At 41.4% G+C, this 22,396-nt stretch overlaps 4 protein-coding genes across 8 annotated transcripts; 3 read left to right on the top strand and 1 right to left on the bottom strand.

The window, feature by feature from the left end:
* On the top strand, nucleotides 5,656–7,212 carry LOC8056932 (RING-H2 finger protein ATL1). Its single transcript, XM_002444518.2, has one exon. The coding sequence runs from the start codon at nucleotides 6,034–6,036 to the stop codon at nucleotides 7,051–7,053; it is 1,020 nt and encodes a 339-aa protein (XP_002444563.2). The 5' UTR covers nucleotides 5,656–6,033; the 3' UTR covers nucleotides 7,054–7,212.
* LOC110437170 lies at nucleotides 10,735–17,957 on the bottom strand. Of its 5 annotated transcripts, XR_002455360.1 has the most exons (9): nucleotides 17,542–17,742; nucleotides 16,001–16,128; nucleotides 15,688–15,924; nucleotides 14,886–15,133; nucleotides 12,692–14,522; nucleotides 11,976–12,180; nucleotides 11,333–11,487; nucleotides 11,080–11,183; nucleotides 10,735–10,972 (listed from the first exon to the last, which is right to left on the bottom strand). XR_002455360.1 is itself a non-coding variant. In XM_021465505.1 (2 exons), exons 1-2 carry the CDS (start codon nucleotides 17,941–17,943, stop codon nucleotides 16,078–16,080), a joined length of 453 nt encoding a protein of 150 aa, XP_021321180.1. In that variant the 5' UTR covers nucleotides 17,944–17,957; the 3' UTR covers nucleotides 15,952–16,077. The 5 variants fall into 5 exon arrangements, 1 of the variants encoding a protein (XP_021321180.1); XR_002455359.1 differs by having other exon boundaries at nucleotides 11,976–14,522; XR_002455361.1 differs by lacking the exons at nucleotides 15,688–15,924; nucleotides 16,001–16,128; nucleotides 17,542–17,742 and adding an exon at nucleotides 15,544–15,679 and having other exon boundaries at nucleotides 11,976–14,522.
* LOC8054838 (LOB domain-containing protein 29) lies at nucleotides 14,791–16,679 on the top strand. Its single transcript, XM_002444519.2, has 2 exons — nucleotides 14,791–15,145; nucleotides 15,571–16,679. Exons 1-2 carry the CDS (start codon nucleotides 14,867–14,869, stop codon nucleotides 15,937–15,939), a joined length of 648 nt encoding a protein of 215 aa, XP_002444564.1. The 5' UTR covers nucleotides 14,791–14,866; the 3' UTR covers nucleotides 15,940–16,679.
* LOC8054839 (bet1-like SNARE 1-1) lies at nucleotides 17,844–21,121 on the top strand. Its single transcript, XM_021465506.1, has 5 exons — nucleotides 17,844–18,003; nucleotides 19,576–19,723; nucleotides 20,423–20,479; nucleotides 20,551–20,610; nucleotides 20,687–21,121. The coding sequence occupies exons 1-5, from the start codon at nucleotides 17,990–17,992 to the stop codon at nucleotides 20,774–20,776; spliced, it is 369 nt and encodes a 122-aa protein (XP_021321181.1). The 5' UTR covers nucleotides 17,844–17,989; the 3' UTR covers nucleotides 20,777–21,121.

Here is a 22,396-nt window from a genome sequence, read left to right on the forward strand (position 1 = left end):
GACTAATTAGGCTTAAAAAATTATCCCGCAAATTATTCTCTAACTGTGTTTTTAGTTTCATAAATAGTCTATATTCAATACTTCGTGCATATGTCCAAACATTCGATGTGATATAGACTAAAGTTTAATATGGGTAACCAAACAGGGCCTAAGAGTAAAAAAGTCATGTTTCTTGCCTCCTCGCCTCCACCATCTAGTTGGGTCTGACTGCTAGCTCAAGAAGCAAACTCACAGGGGAACCAACCAACCAGGAGTGATGCCCTCTGCTCGTCCGTGACGGTGCCTCAAGCACTTGCCCTTTCTACTTGAACTCACCTTTTCCAATTGACCAAAAAACTTTGTTCCCCACCTGCACCGCTCGGCCACCTAGGGTTTGATTTCAATGGCATCGGCACAAAGTCGACACCAGTAGGCGGCACGACAGCCGCACAGAGAACATACCATGACACAAATAAATTTGTAATGTTCCTTTATCAGTTGAGACTTCACAAATACTATGTATTAACTAATTAATTGTACGAATGTACTTTATACTCAAGTACTGTTTGCTTTAAATTGATGGACATTTAGTACATAGTATGCTATAATGGTTTGGTTCTTATGTGTATTTATATACACCATGTACACCCAATCTTCAATTCCTGCGTCCGCCACTGTGTGTGACACACACATGCACGTTGCGTTTTTCTATGTGATTTATTTTTTTTTTGCGAGGAGGTTTTGTATGTGAGTTGTATGCATATATGCTTTGTATCTATATTTATATCTAGAGGTTCATCTAACTAAGAGATCGACACGGTTAGTGCCCGGCAGGCGTGAGTGCAGCCACATGACATGGAGAAGGAACCACCGGGTCAGGGCGCATGGGCGTAGGTCGTTGGGATTGGGATGCCGATCGAGGAGCCGAGCAGCCGGGCTACACCAGTGCAGAGGCGCGTGGGCGATGGGGCACAGGGGCGACCAGCAGGCTGCGGCACACGGATGTAACACTAATGGGCCGGTCTATTGGGCTAATGCGGTACAAGTGGCCAACCAATTAATTTGAGTAGAGCCCAATGCTTGGATGGAGAAGAAGAGATGACGCCTCAAGAATTTGCTGGATATGCTCACAGGAGTAAAGTTTGCATGCGTGTTTTTATAGAGATTAGTGTGTTTGTGAGTGTCTATGTTGTACTTTGTAATTTTGTTTAAAAATTTATAATTGAGTATGTTAAGACTTTAGTTCCCCGAACTATACATATATAATGTATGATGACCCGAATATCTAGGTGGCTAATTGCTTTGAGCTTGAGGATGGTGTCCTCCGCTTATCCTTCAATTCACAAGGACCTAGTGGATTATGAAATTCACCTCTTAGAGCATCTCCATCAGATTAAGTAAAATAAATCCCCTTTTCCTAAAATCAGGGATTGAGGTTAGGAAAAAAATACTCTAGCAGATCCGCTTCCTATTTCTCTTTCCCTATTTTTTAATTGAGAAGACCACTCCCTCCATTCCTTAAAGAAAATGGAAGAACCACACTTTTTCTCAAAATACCCTCTCTTCCATTTTCTCCCACTAAGGATGCACAATGGCGAACAAAGAGTTCGCACAGCTACCATCACCACATCGCCCCGCGCTACTGACGAACCCAATGTTCTGCTTTGATGCTCTTGTACCCCAAGATGGATCTTGAGCATGGTGCATCCACATCCTATGAGTTATAGAGACCATGTAAGAAGTCTCTCCAAATTAAGTTCCTAGCATCAAATTATTCTCTCAATCACTGGAAGTGCCAACATTATGCAGCAATAAATTCTTACTTTTGTCGTTATGCAAACATCGAAACGAGCTCACCACCTTGTGTTTAATTTTTATGGCCATATCCATAGGTGTCATGTCGTCTAACAGAAGCCTGGGAGAGAGACAGGATAAAAGTAACAATGGGAGGAGAGAGCGCGGCAGATGCAGCCCGCAATTCATGTGCTTCACAAGAGCATGAGTCACATGGTGACACATGAGCGCATGGGACCCTTAGTCACGGTGAAGAAGGCAAGGGCCACGTTTAGGAGAGAGTAAGGTGTTAGTCCATGCCATTTGATGACGACTAGGAACTTTTCACCACGGGCTTATGTTCTGAACCAAGAGCGAGTATCATTTTCACTGTTGGTTCATTTTTTCGTGACCATGGCTAATCAACACGTATTTCATTAAGAAGTATGAGTTTTAGTACACAGAGACAATGGTAATAAAGGGATTACCACTAAACTCATAGCACATCAAGACTAATAGGAAAAAGTAGGGGAGAGGACTTAGCCACAACCCCAAACAAGCAGACTAAGCCTAAGGAAAACGAAGAGATCAACGCAACGATTGTCCACACAAGAAATATTAATGGCGAAAACCAATTATGTAGTACTGAACTAGTGATGCACTAGAAAAATAAGTGCAGCCTTGCCACGCCATTTGTTTGATTGTGTCTATGTCGGTGTTATGGATATATAAAAGATGAATTGTGTTGTAGTCTTTGCAACTATATTTTGGTATTCCTAGGTATGAACTTTGCCCATATGTTTCAATCAGGTATTGAATTTGTTCAGGAGAGAAATATATCATGCCATGAGATAAAGGTAAGTGTGCATGTTTGTGATCTTCTTGTAAGCATCTTCGTTTTACAACTTCATGTAGACCTAGTTGTTCTTCATTTCATCTAAGGTCTGTTTTCTCTCTTATATTTCCTCATGTATCTTGTTTTTGTCCATAGAATACTTTTGTTTCTATGTGCTACCAAGGCCTTGTTTAGATCTAAAAATCTTTTGGATTTTGACACTGTAGCACTTTTATTATATTTGGTAATTATTGTGCAACCATGGACTAACTAGCTAGGCTCAAAAGATTTGTCTCGCAAATTATAGGTAAACTGTGCAATTGGTTATTTTTTATCTATATTTAATGTCCCATACATGTGCCGTAAGATTCGATATGACGGAGAATCTTGAAAAGTTTTTGGATTTTGGTATGAAGTAAATAAGGCCCAAGTTGTTGATCTGAATTGACTTGCTCTTTTTCCATTTCTATAATGAACGGTATGGCATAGTTATTGCACAAGATAAAATCAAGAGTTGGTAAATGTGAATGAAATAGAAACATAGGGTCCATTCTGCATATCTTAATGAAATTATATAAATATCAGGATATTAATAATATAAAATAATATAGATATGTCATGTTGCATACCTAAAAAAATCAAAATTTTAAGGAGATGCTATACATAAATTAAATATACTACGGAGAAAATAGTTTGTTTAGCAGGTTAAGATTTACATTAGTGTACTATCTTCTAATTTTTATTGGTTTTCTCAACTTGTGTATGATTTTTGGTTGAGAATTATATGACAATGTGATCTACTGCCTATTGGCTGGGTGCAAGGAGCTGATAAGTACGTGGCCTTGTTTTGCCTTGTGAAGTGCTAAGGCCAGTTTCAATGCATGTTTCATCATGAGAGTGTCATACACATTAAATAGGGTGTCACATAAGCAAAATTGCTGACTTGGCAGAGTCATTAAATGAAGGGGTTTCATCAGATGAGAGAGGAGTTTTTCATCTCTATAAAACTCATGTGGCTCGGTTACGTAGTTTATAGTCTTAGTAACTGTGTCATGAAACTATACATTGAGACCTGGCCTAAGTACGTTGCCTTGTGAAGAGTTGTGTAGGTGGTAAAATAAGATGGCAGTGTGCATGGTGCACGTTTCGTCAAGTAATGATGTCTTTCCTAGAGCCAGTTGACTTAAGTTTATCTGCAAAATTCATCAGCTATTTAGCAGTATTTTTATTTATAATAAATTAACAAACAATACTTACTGATCGCTAACTCAAACAAATGCACCGTACTCTCGTAGGTCCATAGTTGAGCTGATTTTTTTGCGGCATTATCTCACATTGATCTTTTCTGAAGCTATATATATAACTTGTAGATTTAATTCTATCTAATTTATTGTAAGAGAAAAATTAATACTAAATGAACGGCCTGACTATGAGGCCTGCCTTGGCCTAATGCGAGTCCATGATCTGCGAGCCAAGACCTGGGTCTTGATGCGAATTTTTTTTTATTTCGCTACCGTAGCACTTTTGTTTGTTTGTGATAAATATTATTTAATTATGTACTAATTAGGATTAAAAAATTTATCTCGTGATTTACAGCTAAACTGTGTAATTAGTTTATACATGTGTTGCAAGATTCGATGTGACGGAAAATCTTGAAAACTTTTTGGTTTGGCCTTGTTTAGTTCCAAAAAATTTTGCAAAATTTTTCAGATTCCCCGTCACATCGAATCTTTAGACGTATGTATGGAGTATTAAATATAGATGAAAATAAAAACTAATTACACAGTTTGGTCGGAATTGATGAGACGAATTTTTTGAATCTAGTTAGTAACAATTTTTGTCAAATACAAACGAAAATACTATTATTTTTATTTTGCAAAAAATTTTGGTAGTAAACAAGGCCTAAACAAGGCCATGGAATGCAGGATCGGACATATGGTCAGAGGATAACGGCCACGGCCATGTGCTCAGCCGGTGTGCGCATCAGGGCATGTGCATGTGTTGAGATCACTAGAGTGTCAGATCACTTGCTTGGCCGTCAAGTCCAATTGTTGACCGCAGCTCTCCCGACCGTGCCCCGCCGTTCACATTCTTCCATTATACTATACAGTACAACTTTTTTTTAATTTTTGGTACGAGGCGTGGTAATTAAGGCCTCGTTTACTTCCATCCAAAATCTAAAAACTTTTCAAGATTCTCCGTTATATCGAATCTTTAGACGCATTCATAAAGTATTAAATAAAAACAAAAATAAAAACTAATTGCATAATTTGGTCGAAATTTACGAGACGAATCTTTTGAGCCTAGTTAATCTATGATTAAACAATAATTACAACAAACAAACGAACGTGCTACAGTGTCGCGAAAACATTTCGACAAGGAACTAAACAAAGCCTAAACTGGCCGAGGAGCACAAGCGTTGCTCTGTAGAATGTACTAGTCTGTTGCTTGACTTTGCTTCCACTCGATCGGTCACGCTGCTGACGATGAATAGGATCCCATGAGTCCATAATCACCAGAGGTGAACAGACAATACAAGTGAAACTTGATGTATCCGGCGTCATCTCGGCCTTGTTTAGATCCGAAAAATGTTTGGATTTCGACACTGTACTACTTTCGTTTTTATTTGACAAATATTGTCCAATCATAGAGTAACTAGGTTTAAAAGATTCATCTCACGATTTACAGACAAACTGTGTAATTAATTTTTATTTTCATCTATATTTAATACTCCATACATATGCCGCAAGGTTTGATGTGACTTGAAAAAGTAGTTTTCGGGGAGCATGCGCCGGCCACGAGACGGAGAAGCGGCAAGCAGAGCAGAGCAGATTTGGTTGGTGCGACGCCATGCCCATGCTGGTGGATGGGAAACGCGGCTGGGTGGGAATGGGAAACGCACGCGTCTCCACCGGCGGCCGGGGCCGTATGAAACCAGACGGCAAGGCCGGAGCAGCGCACGGCTGGTGCGGGTGGGCGCGCCGCGCATGGCAAGTTTCTAACGCGGCAGGCCAGGACTAGCTGCAGCTGCGCCGTCCCTTCTTCCTCCCCTGCAACTGGCACTGCCATGGAATGTGCATGCAATCCCATTCCCTGCCATCACACAAGATCGTCAACGGCAACGGTGGTCAAGGTCGTCATTCGTCACTACGCTGACCGACAATACCTCATGCCTGCAGGCTGCAGCTGCCACTAGCAGCAGCTGCAGCTCCCCGCGGTCAATGGCAGCCCCCTGCGCGTTCACACGCACGCCTGCCTGCCTGCCTGCCTGCCTGCCATCGATATCTCGCCGCGTTCGCCAGCAATTCCACCAGTCTCCACTCCCATCAGCCTCTGCACTGCACTCTCCACAGCTGCTGCTTCTGGCTTCTGCTTCTTCCTCACTCGCATCGCAGCTGCATTGCCATTGCCACTGCCACTGCTACGCCTGATCCATTTCCAGTTCCATGGACGCGCCCACGACGTCCTCGCCCTTCCCGGGCACGAGCTTCGTCATCCTCTCCGTCTCCATCGTCGGCATCCTCGCCACCTCGCTCCTACTCCTAGCCTACTACCTCTTCCTCACCCGCTGCGGCCTCCTCTTCTTCTGGCGCCCGGGCGGCACGCACGACTTCGACGACGACGACGTCGTCTTAGCCGGACACCACCGCCGCCACGTCGTCGTCACCGTGCACGACCCCGTGCCGCCTCGCCGGAGCGGGCTGGAGGAGGCGGCCATCCGCCGGATCCCCACGTTCCGGTACCGCCACGGCGCGCGCCACCACCTCGTACTCACGTCGTCGGAGGCCAACAACAACAACAAGGACAAGCAGGCCGCCGCCGCAGCCGCCGAGTGCGCCGTGTGCCTCGCCGACTTCCGCGACGGCGAGAGGCTCCGCGTGCTGCCGCCCTGCCTCCACGCCTTCCACATCGACTGCATCGACGCCTGGCTCCAGTCCGCCGCCACCTGCCCGCTCTGCAGGGCCGCCGTCTCCGACCCCGCCGCCCTGCACTACCACCACCACCACCTCCACGTCCCGCTCCCGCTCCAGGTCCCGCGCGCCGCCACCGACGACGACATTGCCATAGATGTTATCAGTGCTACCATCTCCCCACCAGCCGCCGCCGACGAACCAGCGGCGGCTGCGCATTCTCATGAGACCGCCGCGCATCGGAACAGTAGCTGCCGCAGCTGCAGCATGGGAGGAGGAGGAGGAGGAGGAGGAGGAGGAGACGGCTGCTTCTTGCCCGTGCGCCGGTCGCTGTCCATGGACTCCAGCACCGACAAGCGCTTCTACCTCGCGCTGCAGGGCGTCCTGCGGCAGAGTTCACTGGCTGTCGCAGAAGACGAGGAAGGCAAAGCGGAGAGCAGCAATGCCGCCGCCGCTGCCGCCGACACTGACCCACCATCGTCGAGGAGGCTGCGCCGGTCCTTCTTCTCGTTCAGCCAGAGCAGGGGATCCCGAAGTGCCGTCCTGCCGCTCTGAAATCTGAATTGGCGGCATCATCATCCCAAAAAATCAACCGATTCTTCAACTTTTCTTTTTTTCCCCCTTGATTAACCTGTAGCTAGATACTATACTTGCTTAGTTGCTTGACAATATAATGCGCTATACTATACATATTGCTTACTGTTTTCTTTCCCACTTGACTACTTGAGCGATCGGTGAAATCTGGACTGAACAAGTGTGCATGCTGTAACTTAATTAACAGCTATAGCGTTGAGCAAGTTCGATTCTTAATTGTTTTTTTTAAAAAACAGTTCGATTCTTAATGACAATAGCTTTTTTAGGAAAACCTTCGACTTCCAATAGCTACACTAATAGGTTACATTAGTTTTATGAGAGAATTCCATTTTTAGCCATCAAATTATTACTATAAGTTTTTTTTAACCATTGCAAATGCAAATGTAAACGCGTAAACCTTTTACCATTGAACTATGAATACCAGACAAATTTGGTTATAGCTAATTTATTTAAAAGGTGGTTTTACAATAATAATAACTTGATTCTTTTCTAAAAATTTGTGACCCATTCATTTTAAATAAGAGAAAATATGAAGCGTCATTTTTAAAATATAGCATATATATGTTGGTACTCAGTTTAGAGTTATCGGTATTTTATTTGTTTCAATTCCTAGTATTTTATTGCTCATAATCACGTTTGAGATTGACCAAAAGAATTCATAGTACCACGAGTAACAAAATCTGGAAAGCAACACCAACCTCACAACTGCTATGCTCCACCATATATAGATCATATTTAGCAATTGCAACTACTATGTCATTGGTGGCACTTCAAAAATAAGGCCTTGTTTAGTTCACTACGCGATTTTTTGTCACTGTAGCACTTTCGTTTGTATTTGGTAATTATTGTCCAACCATAGACTAACTAGACTCAAAAAGATTCGTCTCGCAAATTACAGGTAAACTATACAATTAGTTATTTTTTATCTATATTTAATACTCCATGTATGTGCCGCAAGATTCGATGTGATGGGGAATCTTAAAATTTTTTTGGTTTTTGGGTGGAACTAAACAAGGCCTAATTTGATCCTTAAACTCTGTAATATTTGGTAACTACAAGAAATAAAACACCAGGAACCACAAATAAGATCATAACCCCAATTCTAACACCAATAGACACATCACATCTTCATGTTTTTAGTAATTTCATTTTTTTTAGTGTAAAATGAATTAGGAATTTCTGGAAAATAAAGAGGTTATTATTATTATTTAAATACAAAACCACATTTGAAATCAGCTACATGGCTCAAACTTGTTTGGTAATATGAACCAAATAAAATATTAGCATAAGATCTAGACAAAACCTTTTTTTATTTCTTAATATGATGATTCAAAATAAATAAACATATATAATTTTAAAAATATAAACCAAATAAAATATGATCGTTGCATATGTTTATTCATATAACTCGATAATCGATTAAAATTGTTGTCAATGTTTTTGTTCATAATAGTTTTAATATTATTAACCCAATGAGTGTTCAAAATTTTAGTTTTGGTATCTTCATGTTCACATTTAAATACTATTATTTATTGTTAGAAATGAAAAAAAAGGAATTTATCATTTAAAGGGTGAGAAAACCAAATTCCAATTCAAATCCGAATGATCTAATTTTCTTCATATTCGGGGATATTTGAGTTGGTAACCCAATTGTGAAAACTGCAATAACTCGGGCCTTGTGATCTAATTTGAGATGGTAACCCAATCTATAACTCTTATAAAGCTAAATACCACTAGATGAATTCTCTCTTCATGCAAGGTGTCCACATCATTCCCCACTAAGTGACCCACTAAATCTTTTATCTCTTCATGCAAGATGTCCACATCATTCCCCACTAAGTCCATGTCATTCCATATTAATTATAAAAAATAACCATGTCATCTATATCATGTGAAATACTTTAAATCTTTAATATATTCACATACAAGTCATGTACATACACTATTTGTTTCATCACCAATTAATTCCTCTATAATGTAACCAAATATTAGTTTTTGTTTTATTAGCTTAGCAATTTTTTACTAGATTTAATATAATAAAATACATGCAAGTTAAATTCATATATGTACATATGTAATAGACTAAATACCATATAGTAATGCTATGTATATAATGATTTATTTTTAAGAAAATCCCGTAGCAACGCGCGGAGAATTCACCTAGTTGTGAAAATTGCAATAACTCGGGATATTTGAGTTGATAACCCAATTGTGATCTAATTTTATTGCAGTTACAAATGTGAAAACTGCAATAACTCGGGCCTTGTTTACTTGGAAATTTTTTTGCAAAATTGCTATAGTAATTCTTTTGTTTGTATGTGACAAATATTGTTCAACTATAGACTAACTAGGTTCAAAAGATTCGTCTCGTAAATTTTGATCAAACTATATAATTAATTTTTATCTTCATCTATATTTAATATTTTATGTATATGTCTAAAGATTCGATGTGACGGGAAATTTTGAAAAATTTTAGGTTTTGGGATGGAAGTAAAAAAGGCCTCGCTCATGGCTCATCCATTTCCCTGTGTTCTCTGTTGCAGCGCGTCTTGTCAAAGAGAAAGAAGGCGTCTTGAACCAGCATCGAATCAATCTTTGGCAATATTAGAAAAAAAAAGGCACATTCCTTGGCTTTTGTACGTCGGAGGACAACGCAGACACGCAGTGCCTCAGATAGGCGAGACGTACACAGATGATGAGAGATTTGTTAGGTGGGTACGCGGAAACACATGCCAAAACACAATATTAGTACCAACCGCTGAACCGCAAATGAAGCACTAAGCAGAGAAGCAGATGCTACCACTCTTGTGTTGTGTTCAAGAACAAAAACATTAACAATTGACTCAAAAAAAAGTATGAACAATTGAAGCAACTACGTGTTGCACGCATCATAACATGACACGATGAGCAACTGAGCATGAGGATTAAACAGCTACTGTCACTGGGCCCACAATTCAGTTGAGTTTGAGTTGAGTGCACTGGGATCCCAGACAGATGTGACTTCTTTTTTAGAAAAAAAAATGACGAGACTTATTGTAGAGAAGAAAATATCAGTTTGCTAACATTCACTTGGCAAATCTATAGTTTTGCCCAGTCTTAAAACTAAATGCCAAGTAAAAAAAGAGGCATTCTCCAATAGTTTGTTATTTAGGCTTGGCAAAAGAATTTGGCATCCTATGATTTTTGTCAAAATCACAAAATTAAGCCTCCAATTGGCAAAACTAGTTGGCAAATTAGGATACACATGATGCCAAGCGATGGAAGACTTAGCATATTTGCCAAGTGAAGGGGGAATTTTGCCAAGCTCACAAAATTATCAAGTAGTTTTACCAACTTATTTATTGGAGGCTGTTTTTTTTTTTGATTTTGGTAAAAATGACAAGAATGGCAAATGCTTTTAGCAAACTGTTGAGTTGCTCTTACATCGTATGCTTTGGGTCGATGGATGCAGACGGACAGACAAGTGAGGGTTGACGGTTGACATGGGCTAATTACATGAACTCAAGTCCAAGCTGAGCCCACCAAAATATATTCAGTGCTGTGTTGGGCCCAATCAAATTGAGCCCATTATACACATACATGTGTCTTTGTTCGTGGTTCGTATTCAATTTTTCACGCGGCGATAGAGACCCGTATACGTGGTTCTTAAAAAAAAGGAATGGTCTTTATTCCAGCCTGAGCTGTGTATCTTCAGATAACAAATAGGTTTATACAGACGCAAATGGACTATTTATTCAGTCAACAACGCAACAAGATAGACCATACATCAGATAGGGATTCAGCGCAAAAACTGGGATTGTGAATTACCTCTCCACGTACGCGACATCACCGATAGCTGTTCATCAGGTTGTTGGAGTTCATACTCCACTCCACTAGTTGCCTACAAAACACACAAAAGTGTGAATTCAAACGAGATCCACCATCAGGGCATGGCCGGCTAGCAAAAAACCAGCACGAAAGCCAGCAGGTAACAAGAGTGTGCATTACCATGCATGCATCTGGGACTGCATAGCAGAGTTATAGCTGTTCACAAGCGCGTTTCGAAGTTGATCACCGCCAAGACCACCATACATAGCACCGTCATTTCGCTCCTGAAGCTCCACGTGTGTCCAGCACCGTCCCAGATCAGAACAAAAGTTTCAGAAACCCATCAGTTCAAGATCGCAGGAACTGGAGTACATACATACAACAACGGCGACCGGACGGGACACACCGCCGGGCTACGGGACGGAGGTCAGACCTGATACAGCGAAATGGACTAAATTGTCTGCACTTGTCATGTCCTAAATCCTTTTTTGGTTTCTTGAGCCACGCACTAGCTTGCATACTCATCCACACCACAAGATGCCAGGATCATGACCAAGCCATCTCCCGTCTGTCTCTTGAGTCCTGCACCTGCACCAACATCCGGCAGTCAGTCAGTCGGTTGGTTGGTCAAAGATAGCTACCTGCTCTTCCGGCACGGCACGGGTTAACACAGATACAGACGATGCAACAAGTAGTTTTCTTTCCTAACACCTGCTTGCTTGCAGTTGCAGCATGTGCTGTGAACTGTGATGGAGAGCTTTTGCTCCTTTGGCAATTGGCATGCACTATACTTATTACTTCAGTCCAATGCTCTCCCCCCCGCTCCATCACCATCATCAACATGGACAGAAATTGAGTTAGCAAGTCCTATCAGTGATGGGTTACAGCATAGCCTCAGAATAAGCCAAGCAATGCTGTCTCTGTCCTACAAGCTGAAATTGAAACCGGCTCACCTGTTTAAGTACTCTATCTACTAATGGCAACAAACTAATAACAACCGTACGTGTAAGAGTAAAGTAACTCACCGGCCGGCCAAGAGAGAAGGAGAGAAAGACAAGGAAGGAAAACGACCTCACCTCACTGCGTCGTGCGTACCTCCGGCAATGCCAGTGGCGGGGGGCCTCACATGTCCCCTGCACCAAGCTCAGTCGTCCCTGTGGTGATGTAATCCAACGGCAGAGAAGGGAGTAGCTGGACAACTGATTCCAGGATTTCAGCAAAGACCAACATACACTTGTTTTCTGCAAGACGTGCCTCGCAGGTACAGTGGTCAGTGGAGCCCTGCATGCATACAAGCAAGGAGATGATCACAATAGCTTGTCTGCCAATCAAGCTTAATTAAACTATTAAATAGTAATTAGTCGTAACAGCAAGCAATATCCAGCAGTTAAATAGATGCTTATGAGTCGCCACTTGAGTATGCGTCTATGCAATGGCCTCCCTCATACGGCCATACACCTCTGATAGAGAGGTATCAGATATGTCTGCCGGCCAATCATGCATACACGTGCAGATCAATTGGGGTTCTAATCTACTTACTGTCCACCATCTTGAACCTTTGACCGGTCCTATGCTATTACTTTGGTGTATGCGTGCAGGTAACTCTAGCTTAATCTAATTATTTATATGTATGTATCCACTGCTTACCCTAGCGCTAGCTAGTGCATCCTAATACTGACAAATTTGACCACCCAATCAGAGCCCCGTGCAATCAGCTGCAACTCATTGATGTTCACATTTTAACTACCCACAAGGCCAGAGGCTCTTACTTCTTCCGAAACACAACACAAACCTGTTCCTCTCAGATCAAATGTGTCATATCAGCCCAATCGCCTCCGTTGCCAGCTAACAGCCAACGAAACCATGTAAATGAACACTCCACTAAAGCTATGGGGTTGGATTCCTTTTCTGTGTAACAAAAATGACGCATATCATGATACTAATAATACTTGCAAACGTACTAATGGCATGCACTCATAAAGCTGAACAATATTGCTTTAGGATGGTTCCAATCTTTTAATCCTCAACACCAACCACTTCAACTGGTTACACGTCCACAACAGAGTGGGCCCTTATCCCTAAAGAAACAGAGTGGGCCCTTCACCATACTCCGAAAATTAGATAACAAATTCCATTACTAACTTACAATTGCACGTGGGTCTCTATTCACTAAAGATTTGGTATCTAAGATGAGTTAGAGAATGCAAATTTCGCAGATAACTACAGAATTCATGAGGACATGATTGTTTCTCCATCCATCATTTCCCCCCTATAGGTGGTCTGCTACTTTGCTTGCCCATAGGAAACCAGGGCTGTGGTGATGTGTTACCACAGATTGGTTGCCTTCATATTTTAGCTTGCTATGAGCCTATGACAATGTACTGGAGTAACAAACTACTGTTTCCATGATATGTTGCAATTATTTATTTGGTTCAATTTGCATGTTGCTCTTAAATTTTGGATCCTGAAGTACTGACGTACAGCATAATGAATATAAAACTTATAAACAAATAGGAAGAAGAAAGCTTTACTTTAATCAAACCAAAAGAAAATTATGCTTATGCTTATGGACCCTGCAGGCCAATCCACAAACAAGTAGGTGTCTGATCAACCATCAACAAAAGATGCTGATTTATGAGTTGTGCATTAGCTTTTGAATGATGCAGAAAACAGTGAAATAGAAGGCCATTTCCGTTATTGATAAAAAAAATCCAAAATTGAGAATATTTATTATACTGCCTTATAGGGAAAGTAAAGAAATGTTTGTTTCTTTACATTTACAGGTGATGCTATAGCCTAGTCAATATAAATGAAAATACATAGGCGACTAAAATAACCAGTAAAGTAAAAACAACAAAAGGATCAGCTTTCTCATCAGAATTTAATCAACAGGAACCAGCTAAGGGAAAAGTTTAGATTAGGAAAAGGCATCATTAATTATGCTCCGTTTGGTCTACAGCGCAATTTAGTTGGGAAGAGGAGAATGATAGTAAAGGCTAAATACATGCCACTGGTGTGGCAGGTAGTCACAACTGATCATTTCATTTCCTTTATATACTTTCATTAGTCTGGAAAGTGGCACACTTGCTGTGGGCAAGCTTTATCATTATTTCTGCAAATTGCCAAGCAGAAGCACCACAATTTACATAATGAGCAGTGTGGCCTCCATAAGGTTCTAACTAAATAAACTAACTGGTGTTAGTACTTAGTACTACAATAGCACCAAAAAAACAGCAACATTGAATAAAGCTAATATTTGTGGTGGTCTAGGCAGCCTAGTAGAGTAGAATAAATATCATCAGAGGTCCACCTGTTTAGCCATATAGGTGGTACACAAACTTGATGGGAAGTGATTATCTAATTCTAATATAATCATGTGATCCATCTCAGAAACAAAATGCAAAGCTTCTAAACATGTACTTAGAGATGACAACAACATAGAAAACATAAATTTTGTTCAGCACATTTTGATATTTCTGTCCATACTGAACTAGCAAAAGGAGGTGAGATTAACATAACTTGCATATGAGTAAAGTTTATCAGAAAATGGGTGTTTAGGGAGATGGCTCAGCCTCTCTCCTTGTATTTTTTCCCTCCTCTTGATGAAATGGCAACAAGCTCTCCTGCATCCGGGAAAAGAATGTAAAGTTTATCAACTAATAAACAATCAACAAAAAAACTATAAATAATTTGGAGTGTTACATCGTTGTCATTTAACCACTTTGGAAGGAATCTGAAGCAGAATACAGAGTTAAATGAACATGAAAGGAGTGGAACAACCATGATTAAAATAATTGAAGTTGTAATCCATTAGGGAGACCGCGATGAATTAATTATTCAATATACTAAGCTACTCACATCATTAGCTAGTCTCTATAAATAGCAGAGAATGATGACCCCATGATTCAGAGCATTCACATCAAGAGTAAGAATAAGACTAACAACAGCATCAACAAGAAGATCAAAGATGACAGGCCTTGGCTCACCATGTGGTGCGTGCAAGTTCCTACGGAGGAAGTGTGTGAAGGGGTGTGTCTTCGCTCCATATTTCAGTCATGAGCAAGGGGCTGCACACTTTGCTGCTATACATAAGGTCTTTGGGGCTAGCAATGCCTCAAAGCTCCTAATGCATCTCCCGATAAGTGACCGCTGCGAGGCTGCAGTCACTATGTCATATGAGGCACAGGCTAGGCTTCAGGATCCAATATATGGCTGTGTTGCTCACATCTTTTCTCTGCAACAACAGGTAAGCAGATTCTACATTAGCACTCATTTCCAAAATTAAAGTTATGCATAAATGAGGTGTTTGGTTCACATTCAATATACAAAGGGGAAATGTCACTCGAGCAGTCAAGCTGCAGCCTCACAGAAATGTGATATAGTTTGGCAAATGTTGAAAACTATAAGCTGAAATAACACTCATAACAAACTTAACTGTAGCATGAAAATTTTTTGGATTATCATATAATTTCATTAATGCAGGTAACCATTAAGTGTGATGATATAATAGTCATATCTTCCTGTCTTATGAGACTGCTGCTTCTTTATTTTTTTTTTTATAATGCATAAATTTAAGTATTCTTGGTTATTTAAAAAAGCTCTACCTATCGTAATAATTCACACTGCAAGGAAATCAACACTTACAAGTGTATTACGTGTGACATTTCATAGGTGGTCAGTCTGCAAGCAGAACTAGAGTCTTTCAAAGCTCTAGCAACACAAGGATATGGAGATGGATCCTTGCCACCAAACCCTCAGAAAGAAAACTGTGAAAGATTAGCACCTTACATTCAAGATGGGCAGCTCGTTTTTCACCCAACAACGGCAAACAATTCTTCAGTAAAGAGTGAGAGGCAGTTATACTTTGCAAATGACTGCTTCACATCAGCGTCAACTCAACATTCTGAAGGTTATGAGCAAGATTTATGCATGCCTGACTACTACAACAATAGCAATCCTTCTTGCACCACGCAAGGGAGTGGGTATCATGATATGGATGACCTTCAGTCAGTAGCCTTTGCCTATCTGCATGAAGCATGACAAAACGAGGCATTTGATAGCTATTGTACAAGTTTGAACAGTTTTGGTAACAATATCTTACAGATGTCAATCAAATTTTCTAGCATGGGCACTGTGTTACTGAAGAAGCTGTGTGTTGATGAACTCATAATTAAAACATCAAGCTGCACTTTTGTAGTTTAGCAATCCTAGTTTCTGCGTGCTGAAGCCCTGCAGAAGAATTAAATTGAAATCATTTTTCGGTTAGAAACACATCATTTGGTGCAGCTAAATAGAACATCGAAGATAAATAGACAGTAATGGTACTGCATTTCAGTTTGTTATGTGGAAACCAGATGGTTCTTGAGTGTATAATTGTAATTTTAGTGCTTGTACTGAACATCTGTTGGACTCTGTAAGCAAGTATTTTAGCTATTTGTTATCCTTCTTTTTTTCCCAAAAAAGATAACAATGGTGCTAATCAATGTTTTCAGGTCGTCCGATTAATCGCAATTAATCGCGATTAATCGTCCTGGTCGGTCAGGTCGACCAGAAACCTGGTCGTCCGATTAGTCATCCACTTATCGCGATTAATCGTCTGATTAGGACATGGACGACCAGGTTGTGTGCTCTGTTTTTGGGCTTTTTTGACTGGGCAGATATGTGGGGGGTATGGAGATGCTGTTGGTTGTCCCAGTTCTCCAGAAATAGTTAAGAAGGAGATGTTGGTTTACATCAAAAAGAGTTGAAGATGAAGAGGAATGTTGGTTTACAGTAATGCAGTCTTGATGCTTCCTTTATTGTGTAAAATATAGTGTATATATAGAGGTATATATATATATAGGTCGACCAGCTGATATGCCTGGACGACCAGGGACGCTGATTAATCGTGATTAATCGCCTGGTCGGTCCCAGATCGACCAGGATCGACCAGCCGACCAGAAAACATTGGTGCTAATAAAGTATGCTTACATGGACTGAAAAATCAAGAACATTATGTAAGCCTGAACAAAGGGGAACTGATGGCGGACTCAAGTTTTTTTTCCAGAACAAAGTCTCTTCAAGTGAAAGCTATAGAACCTTGTAAGCTAGTGATAATAGGATCAGTGAAATCCGTGCTTACATACATGTCAACATCATTTCTCATTTAGTGTTACCTGCAGCAACAACCCATAATATATTTAGTCTGGTCTTTTTGCAGGATATTTAGTAATTGGACCTTTTATCAGAGCACAAGCCATGTACATCACCTAGGATAGGCCTTTTTTATTGTTTATGTTATGCAAAAGTCACCCAAGTAAGTTACAGATTTTGAGAAGAAAACCAAAGAAACAATACAAGACAGGCCTTTTGGTTCTCTTTAGAGGACGTGAGAGAAAAAAAGTGGGCCCAGGTATACACTAACCATAACAGTGCGCAAAACACCTGGGAATCTCGTTTCACACTAGCAGCGTCGAGCAGAATAATAATTAAGCAGGCAATGGCAGATATACCTAGTTGTCAGACAACTATTCTACGGGTCTGATCAAGCATATCCTCGAACAGGTGTTTGGCGTGGCCGGTGTAAAACTAGCACCAACGCAGCAAATGCAATGCAGCATCGTTGGATCGCAATGTCTCCGTGGGAGTGAGGTCGCGCGTTACCTGGTGGAGAGGAAAGTCTCGTTTCGGCGTCGGGGCTGGAGACTGCGTTGCTTGGTCGCGGGAGGGCTTCCCCCTCCCCGGCGGCGTCCATCGCCGGAAAAACGGAGGCGGAAGCGCTCCGCCGCGCAGAACAAATGGAACTCCTTCTCCAATCCAATTGAAAATGGGCCGCAATGTAACCGGCACGCGATGGGCCCAGCCCTCGTAGCTACCACACAACCCGAAAACAGGCAGGCAGGCCCGCCCGCCCGCGGGCCCAATGTCGGTTTCGATTTGGGCCCACTCACTCCGGCCCCCATCGCGTCGTCTTGCTCCGGAAGGACGGAGGAGGCGCACCAAGCTTTTCATCAGATCTCGCCGCCCACCCGCACCGGCAGGCAGGCAGGCAGGCTCCATCGGCATCTTCGCGCACCCGTGAGAACTCTTCCGCGGGTGGAGGTCGCGTCCGATGAACTCGAGGAGGTCAGGATCTTTAATTGCCCAACCCTAGCTAGCAAATCCCCAGGCCATGATCTATCTATGTATCTCGACTGTTATTAGTGGGTATTGGCTACTGGATAGCTCGAACCATTCCGCGGTTTTTTTTTTTACTTACAGGTTCGATGCGCTTGCTTGATGTCATAATAACGTGAGCTTGGGTGTTTAGGAATGTGGCGTTTTTGGGATGAAAGATATGTGGTGTTGGTGCCAAACGACTGCGCTCATGCAAATCTGTATAGTTGATACCGTTCGTTGCACCGTCTGGTGGATCATGTTACCCATACCTTACCTGCTGAGTACTATCTGCTGCGCAACACTTGTCCCTTTGTGCCTGGGGAAGGAAATCCCATTGTTCTTGTGGCGTGTCAGCTAATTTCCCCAGTACTAGTGTTTGGTGTTGCCGAATTATGAATTTAATGCCGTTTACACCTCTGGATGCCCAACTTTAGCAGCGAGTTCTTTAGAATCAGTAGATTGCCACATCTATGGCTTCTTTGTCCATCAATCATGCATGATCCTTTCTCCAGGGGACAGGGCAGCCAGACAACCGGTTTAGTCTTATGACTCATTTTCATTGAACTAATTCAAAGCTAAATGCTGTGTAATGCTGTGTTTTTGTTTGCACCTCCTAGCAGAGCATGGCAGTAGTGTAGGATATGACAATCTTCAATTTCATCCCGTTACTAAGTTAAGCCTGACTGGTCATGGTGTCTCGTTTTACTTGCAGATGGATGGTTGCATTTAGTTCTGGCAGTGTTTGTAAATGTTGTGTTTTCATTAGCTTCTTATATTTTCCCAACACTAGTCACTTTGCAAGGCAGAGGCGATACTAACTAATTGCACAGGCATACTCATTCAGACTGTTACTGTCCCTGGTCTTGGTATACTGGTAGCTTAACTTACCTACTGAAAATTGCTTTGCATTGCGAAAGGGCCTCTAGCCTAGTGGTTAGAGCACCTGAGTAGCATCCAGCAGGCCTGGGTTCGACTCCCCGTGGGAGTGAATTTAAACAGGTCTGCACTAAAATAAAATAAAAAATAGGCTGGGGTTTCCTCTGCTGACTTTGGTCAAAAAATTTCTTTGCATTCCTTCCGTTTAATTGGTGAATTGCAGTCTAGTAGTAATTCAAGAAAATCAGCGGAGCAGCAATTAGCAAGTGCTTGCATACAGCCTTCCCGTTTCCTCATTGGACTGTAGCTCATCCTTATTTTTCCAATTTACCATTCTTTCCTCTTAATTTCATTTATAGGTTTTGTGATAATGTCTTTGTACAAAATTACCTTTTTTCCATTAAAGATCTAAGGAAAAGGTGTGGTTACATACCATCTATGTGAAATTTGACAAGATCCATAAGATGTGGGGCTAGGCATTTATAAAATGCCCTATTTTATACAAAAGTGAGAAAATAATAGACAGATACCATGAAAAACGACTACTTTGTCCTATATTCCTTATGCAGTCATTGGAAGTACAGACAACCAATAGATAATTCCACTACTTTGGTTGTTAGCAAAACCATAATGATGCCATTTATCCATTTTTGTTCTCTGCAGGGACTTCCGCAGCCATAGAGCTGCTTTATTTGATGGCATTGAAGAAGGTGGGGTGAGAGCTCCAGCTTATTCTTCTCGTGAAATTCATGAGCATGAGAATGATCAAGCTATGGACAGTTTGCACGATAGGGTCAGCATTCTCAAAAGAGTATGTATGCTGTACTTTCCTATCTTTGCAGACCATTTCAACATTTTGTTGGGTTCAGTGGACCTGGCAGAACCTTAGTATCTTATTAAAAACAGAAAAGCAAAGTGCCACAATGTTGAGTATGCTAATAATTGGAAATATTTGAAACAGATTTCTTTAATGTTGATAAATAAATAAACTTATGCTACATCCTCCAAAAGGAAAGATGAGATTATTTGTCAATTTGATAGACAGATGTTGAACAGAATTAGCAACTCCTGACAAATTACTAATTTGTGTACAAAGATCTTTAAGGTGACTATAAAGCAATAGTTTCGCAGTTGGAATTTTCATATAATTCATATAGGTATGCTAGTACTGAAGATCTTTATATATACCATTTTGCAGTGTTTCTGCCATAGGGATCGACTTAAGATTACTTTCTATCTGGTGTTTCATGTATACAATCAGTAAATTGATTAAGTAAAATTAAAATGTCATCTTCCTATTTGGGTGTTATAGTGTTTGCAGAGCACATTAAATTGCAACAGTAAAATTCAACGTTTCCATCTGGGATTTATGCATACAGTGATACTGGTCGTCATGTTTAAGTTTTGTGTGTTCTATTCTACTCTGTTTCACACATTTTATTGATGCCATTTTGAGTGTTAGTTATATTGTGATTGTGCTAAGTTTTTACTGAATCTATTGTATGTTCAGTTGACTGGTGATATACATGAAGAAGTGGAGAATCATAACCGGATGCTGGATAGAATGGTACTAGTTTCCTTCCTGCAACACACTTTGTTGTTGTCAATAAAACCCTGATACATTAATTTCTGGTTCAGGGTAATGATATGGACGCTTCGAGAGGATTTCTTTCCGGGACGGTGGACAAGTTCAAGATGGTGAGAATTTCTGTATCTGTAGGTCATCTTCTCCCTCCAGTACCCTGTTTTTTCTCATTATAACTTCACTTGACAGGTTTTCGAGACGAAATCAAGCCGCAGGATGGCAACCATGGTGGCGTCCTTCATTGCTGTCTTCTTGCTCATATACTACCTTACCAAGTAGCAGCATGGCTGTTCTGGCTTTAAGGTTGCAGCCCCCCCTGTGTGTCGCTGCGTGTGATGATGTATATTGCCTGATTGTATGGTCCCATTTTTTCACACTTGATGACCAGAGCGTTGGTTCTCAAAAGAAACGGAGCATTGGTGGATTTGGGGATTGTGAGGTGATGTGTGCAGTGTGCTGCTGTGATCTAATCCCTCACATGGTGTTTTCCAGATATACATGGGTGTACATCGCTGAAGCCACCTGGGGCTGGTAAATGTTGCGTAACTTTGTGAACCGCAAAAGATATGCGATGACTTACCATCGTTGTTGCCGCATTTGTACCAAATTCTTTCTGTTTTTTTACTTCATGTAATCATTTGTGCTCCTGCTGGGAATTCGGGTATCTGGCATCGGATTTTTCTGCCGGAGATGCAGCCTGTCGAAGGACTGTAGAAGGTGCAAGTGGGTGCAGAAATCCCAAATTTGACTTTGGCGCGGTGAGTGAATCGAACCTGAACCTGAACCTGGTTTTGTCTAATGCATTCCTCTGACGCAACCAGCATTTTGGTGGCGATGCCGTGTTGTTTTGCCTAGGAGCATTTTGCCTTCCCCTTCACTGTGATTGCGACTAGACATTCATGCTACTGTAGTAGTGTAACCTGCGCCTAACCAGACGACTCCAGGCTGCAGGAGATGCAAGTTTTGCTGTGTGTTAGGCTACCTTGACCAAACCTTAAATAGCACATCTACTGTGTACATGTGTTAGGCACCCATCTCCCTGTACATGACTGCTGGCAGTCTCAAAACTAAAGACTACTGGGAAAGGGTTAAATTAGCTTTGATGATGCAAAGCAACACATCGCATGCCCGGGGAGGGAAGATGAATTTTACTACTTGTGCTTATCCTAATCCAAAGGCCTTAATAAAAGCGACGCCGTGAAAGGAGCACTTGTGTGTACGGTGTACCTTGAGGCTCCAACTGACGCCATGCTGCACAACCAAGACAGACAGCAACTCCACTGAAACAACAGCACCCAGCACCGTGAAAAAAAGAAATAGCTATCTTGTAGTACTGTGGCCTTGCACTAACCATGCATTCCCTCTCGCACTCTCACAAAGCGTGTGACGTTTTTGGATAATGACATGATCTCAAGTACAAAAAATGAATCGTGTGATAGCTAGATTTTCACTTAAGATATCATTTTACTAGGAGTAAATTAGAAGGGAAAAAAAGACATATAACACAAAATATATGTCATATTTAAACATGCATGACACTAGCTAGTTCTATCTACACCAGATCGCCAAATTTAAAACTACTCGCTTGCTACTTTATATATATAAATATACAAAATACAAAAGAAAAGGAAGACATGTGTATAGTAGTAGCAGAGCAGCAGCTCTAGATGTAGTTGGATTTGTGCTTCTTTTGACGTACGCGTGTCGTGCCAACGGAGCTTGGTGCTTATCTTAATCTATCTAATCCGAGGGGGGATTAAGTTAAAAGCTGAAAGGGGAGGAGGCGTGACAGCAGGATCATCGTCTCCGACGACCCCTCTTGCAGCTTGTACTGTTGCGCAACTTGTGCATATATATGCATGGACCACCATTAGCCACACACACTACAGGAATCTGTGC

This window comes from Sorghum bicolor, chromosome 7, assembly GCF_000003195.3.
Source record: "Sorghum bicolor cultivar BTx623 chromosome 7, Sorghum_bicolor_NCBIv3, whole genome shotgun sequence".
Classification (NCBI taxonomy): domain Eukaryota; kingdom Viridiplantae; phylum Streptophyta; class Magnoliopsida; order Poales; family Poaceae; genus Sorghum; species Sorghum bicolor.

Bases quoted from the DNA above. Each gene is read 5' to 3' on its own strand.
- LOC8054838 (XM_002444519.2), top strand. From the start codon at position 14,867: ATGACAGGCCTTGGCTCACCATGTGGTGCGTGCAAGTTCCTACGGAGG. The intron at 15,146-15,570 runs GTAAGCAGATTC...GACATTTCATAG, and splicing joins TCTTTTCTCTGCAACAACAG to GTGGTCAGTCTGCAAGCAGA.
- LOC8056932 (XM_002444518.2), top strand. From the start codon at position 6,034: ATGGACGCGCCCACGACGTCCTCGCCCTTCCCGGGCACGAGCTTCGTC.
- LOC110437170 (XM_021465505.1), bottom strand. From the start codon at position 17,943: ATGCCGATGGAGCCTGCCTGCCTGCCTGCCGGTGCGGGTGGGCGGCGA. The intron at 16,129-17,541 runs GTAACGCGCGAC...ATTCTTCTGCAG, and splicing joins GAGACTTTCCTCTCCACCAG to GGCTTCAGCACGCAGAAACT.
- LOC8054839 (XM_021465506.1), top strand. The intron at 19,724-20,422 runs GTATGTATGCTG...TTGTATGTTCAG, and splicing joins GGGTCAGCATTCTCAAAAGA to TTGACTGGTGATATACATGA. The intron at 20,480-20,550 runs GTACTAGTTTCC...TTTCTGGTTCAG, and splicing joins ACCGGATGCTGGATAGAATG to GGTAATGATATGGACGCTTC.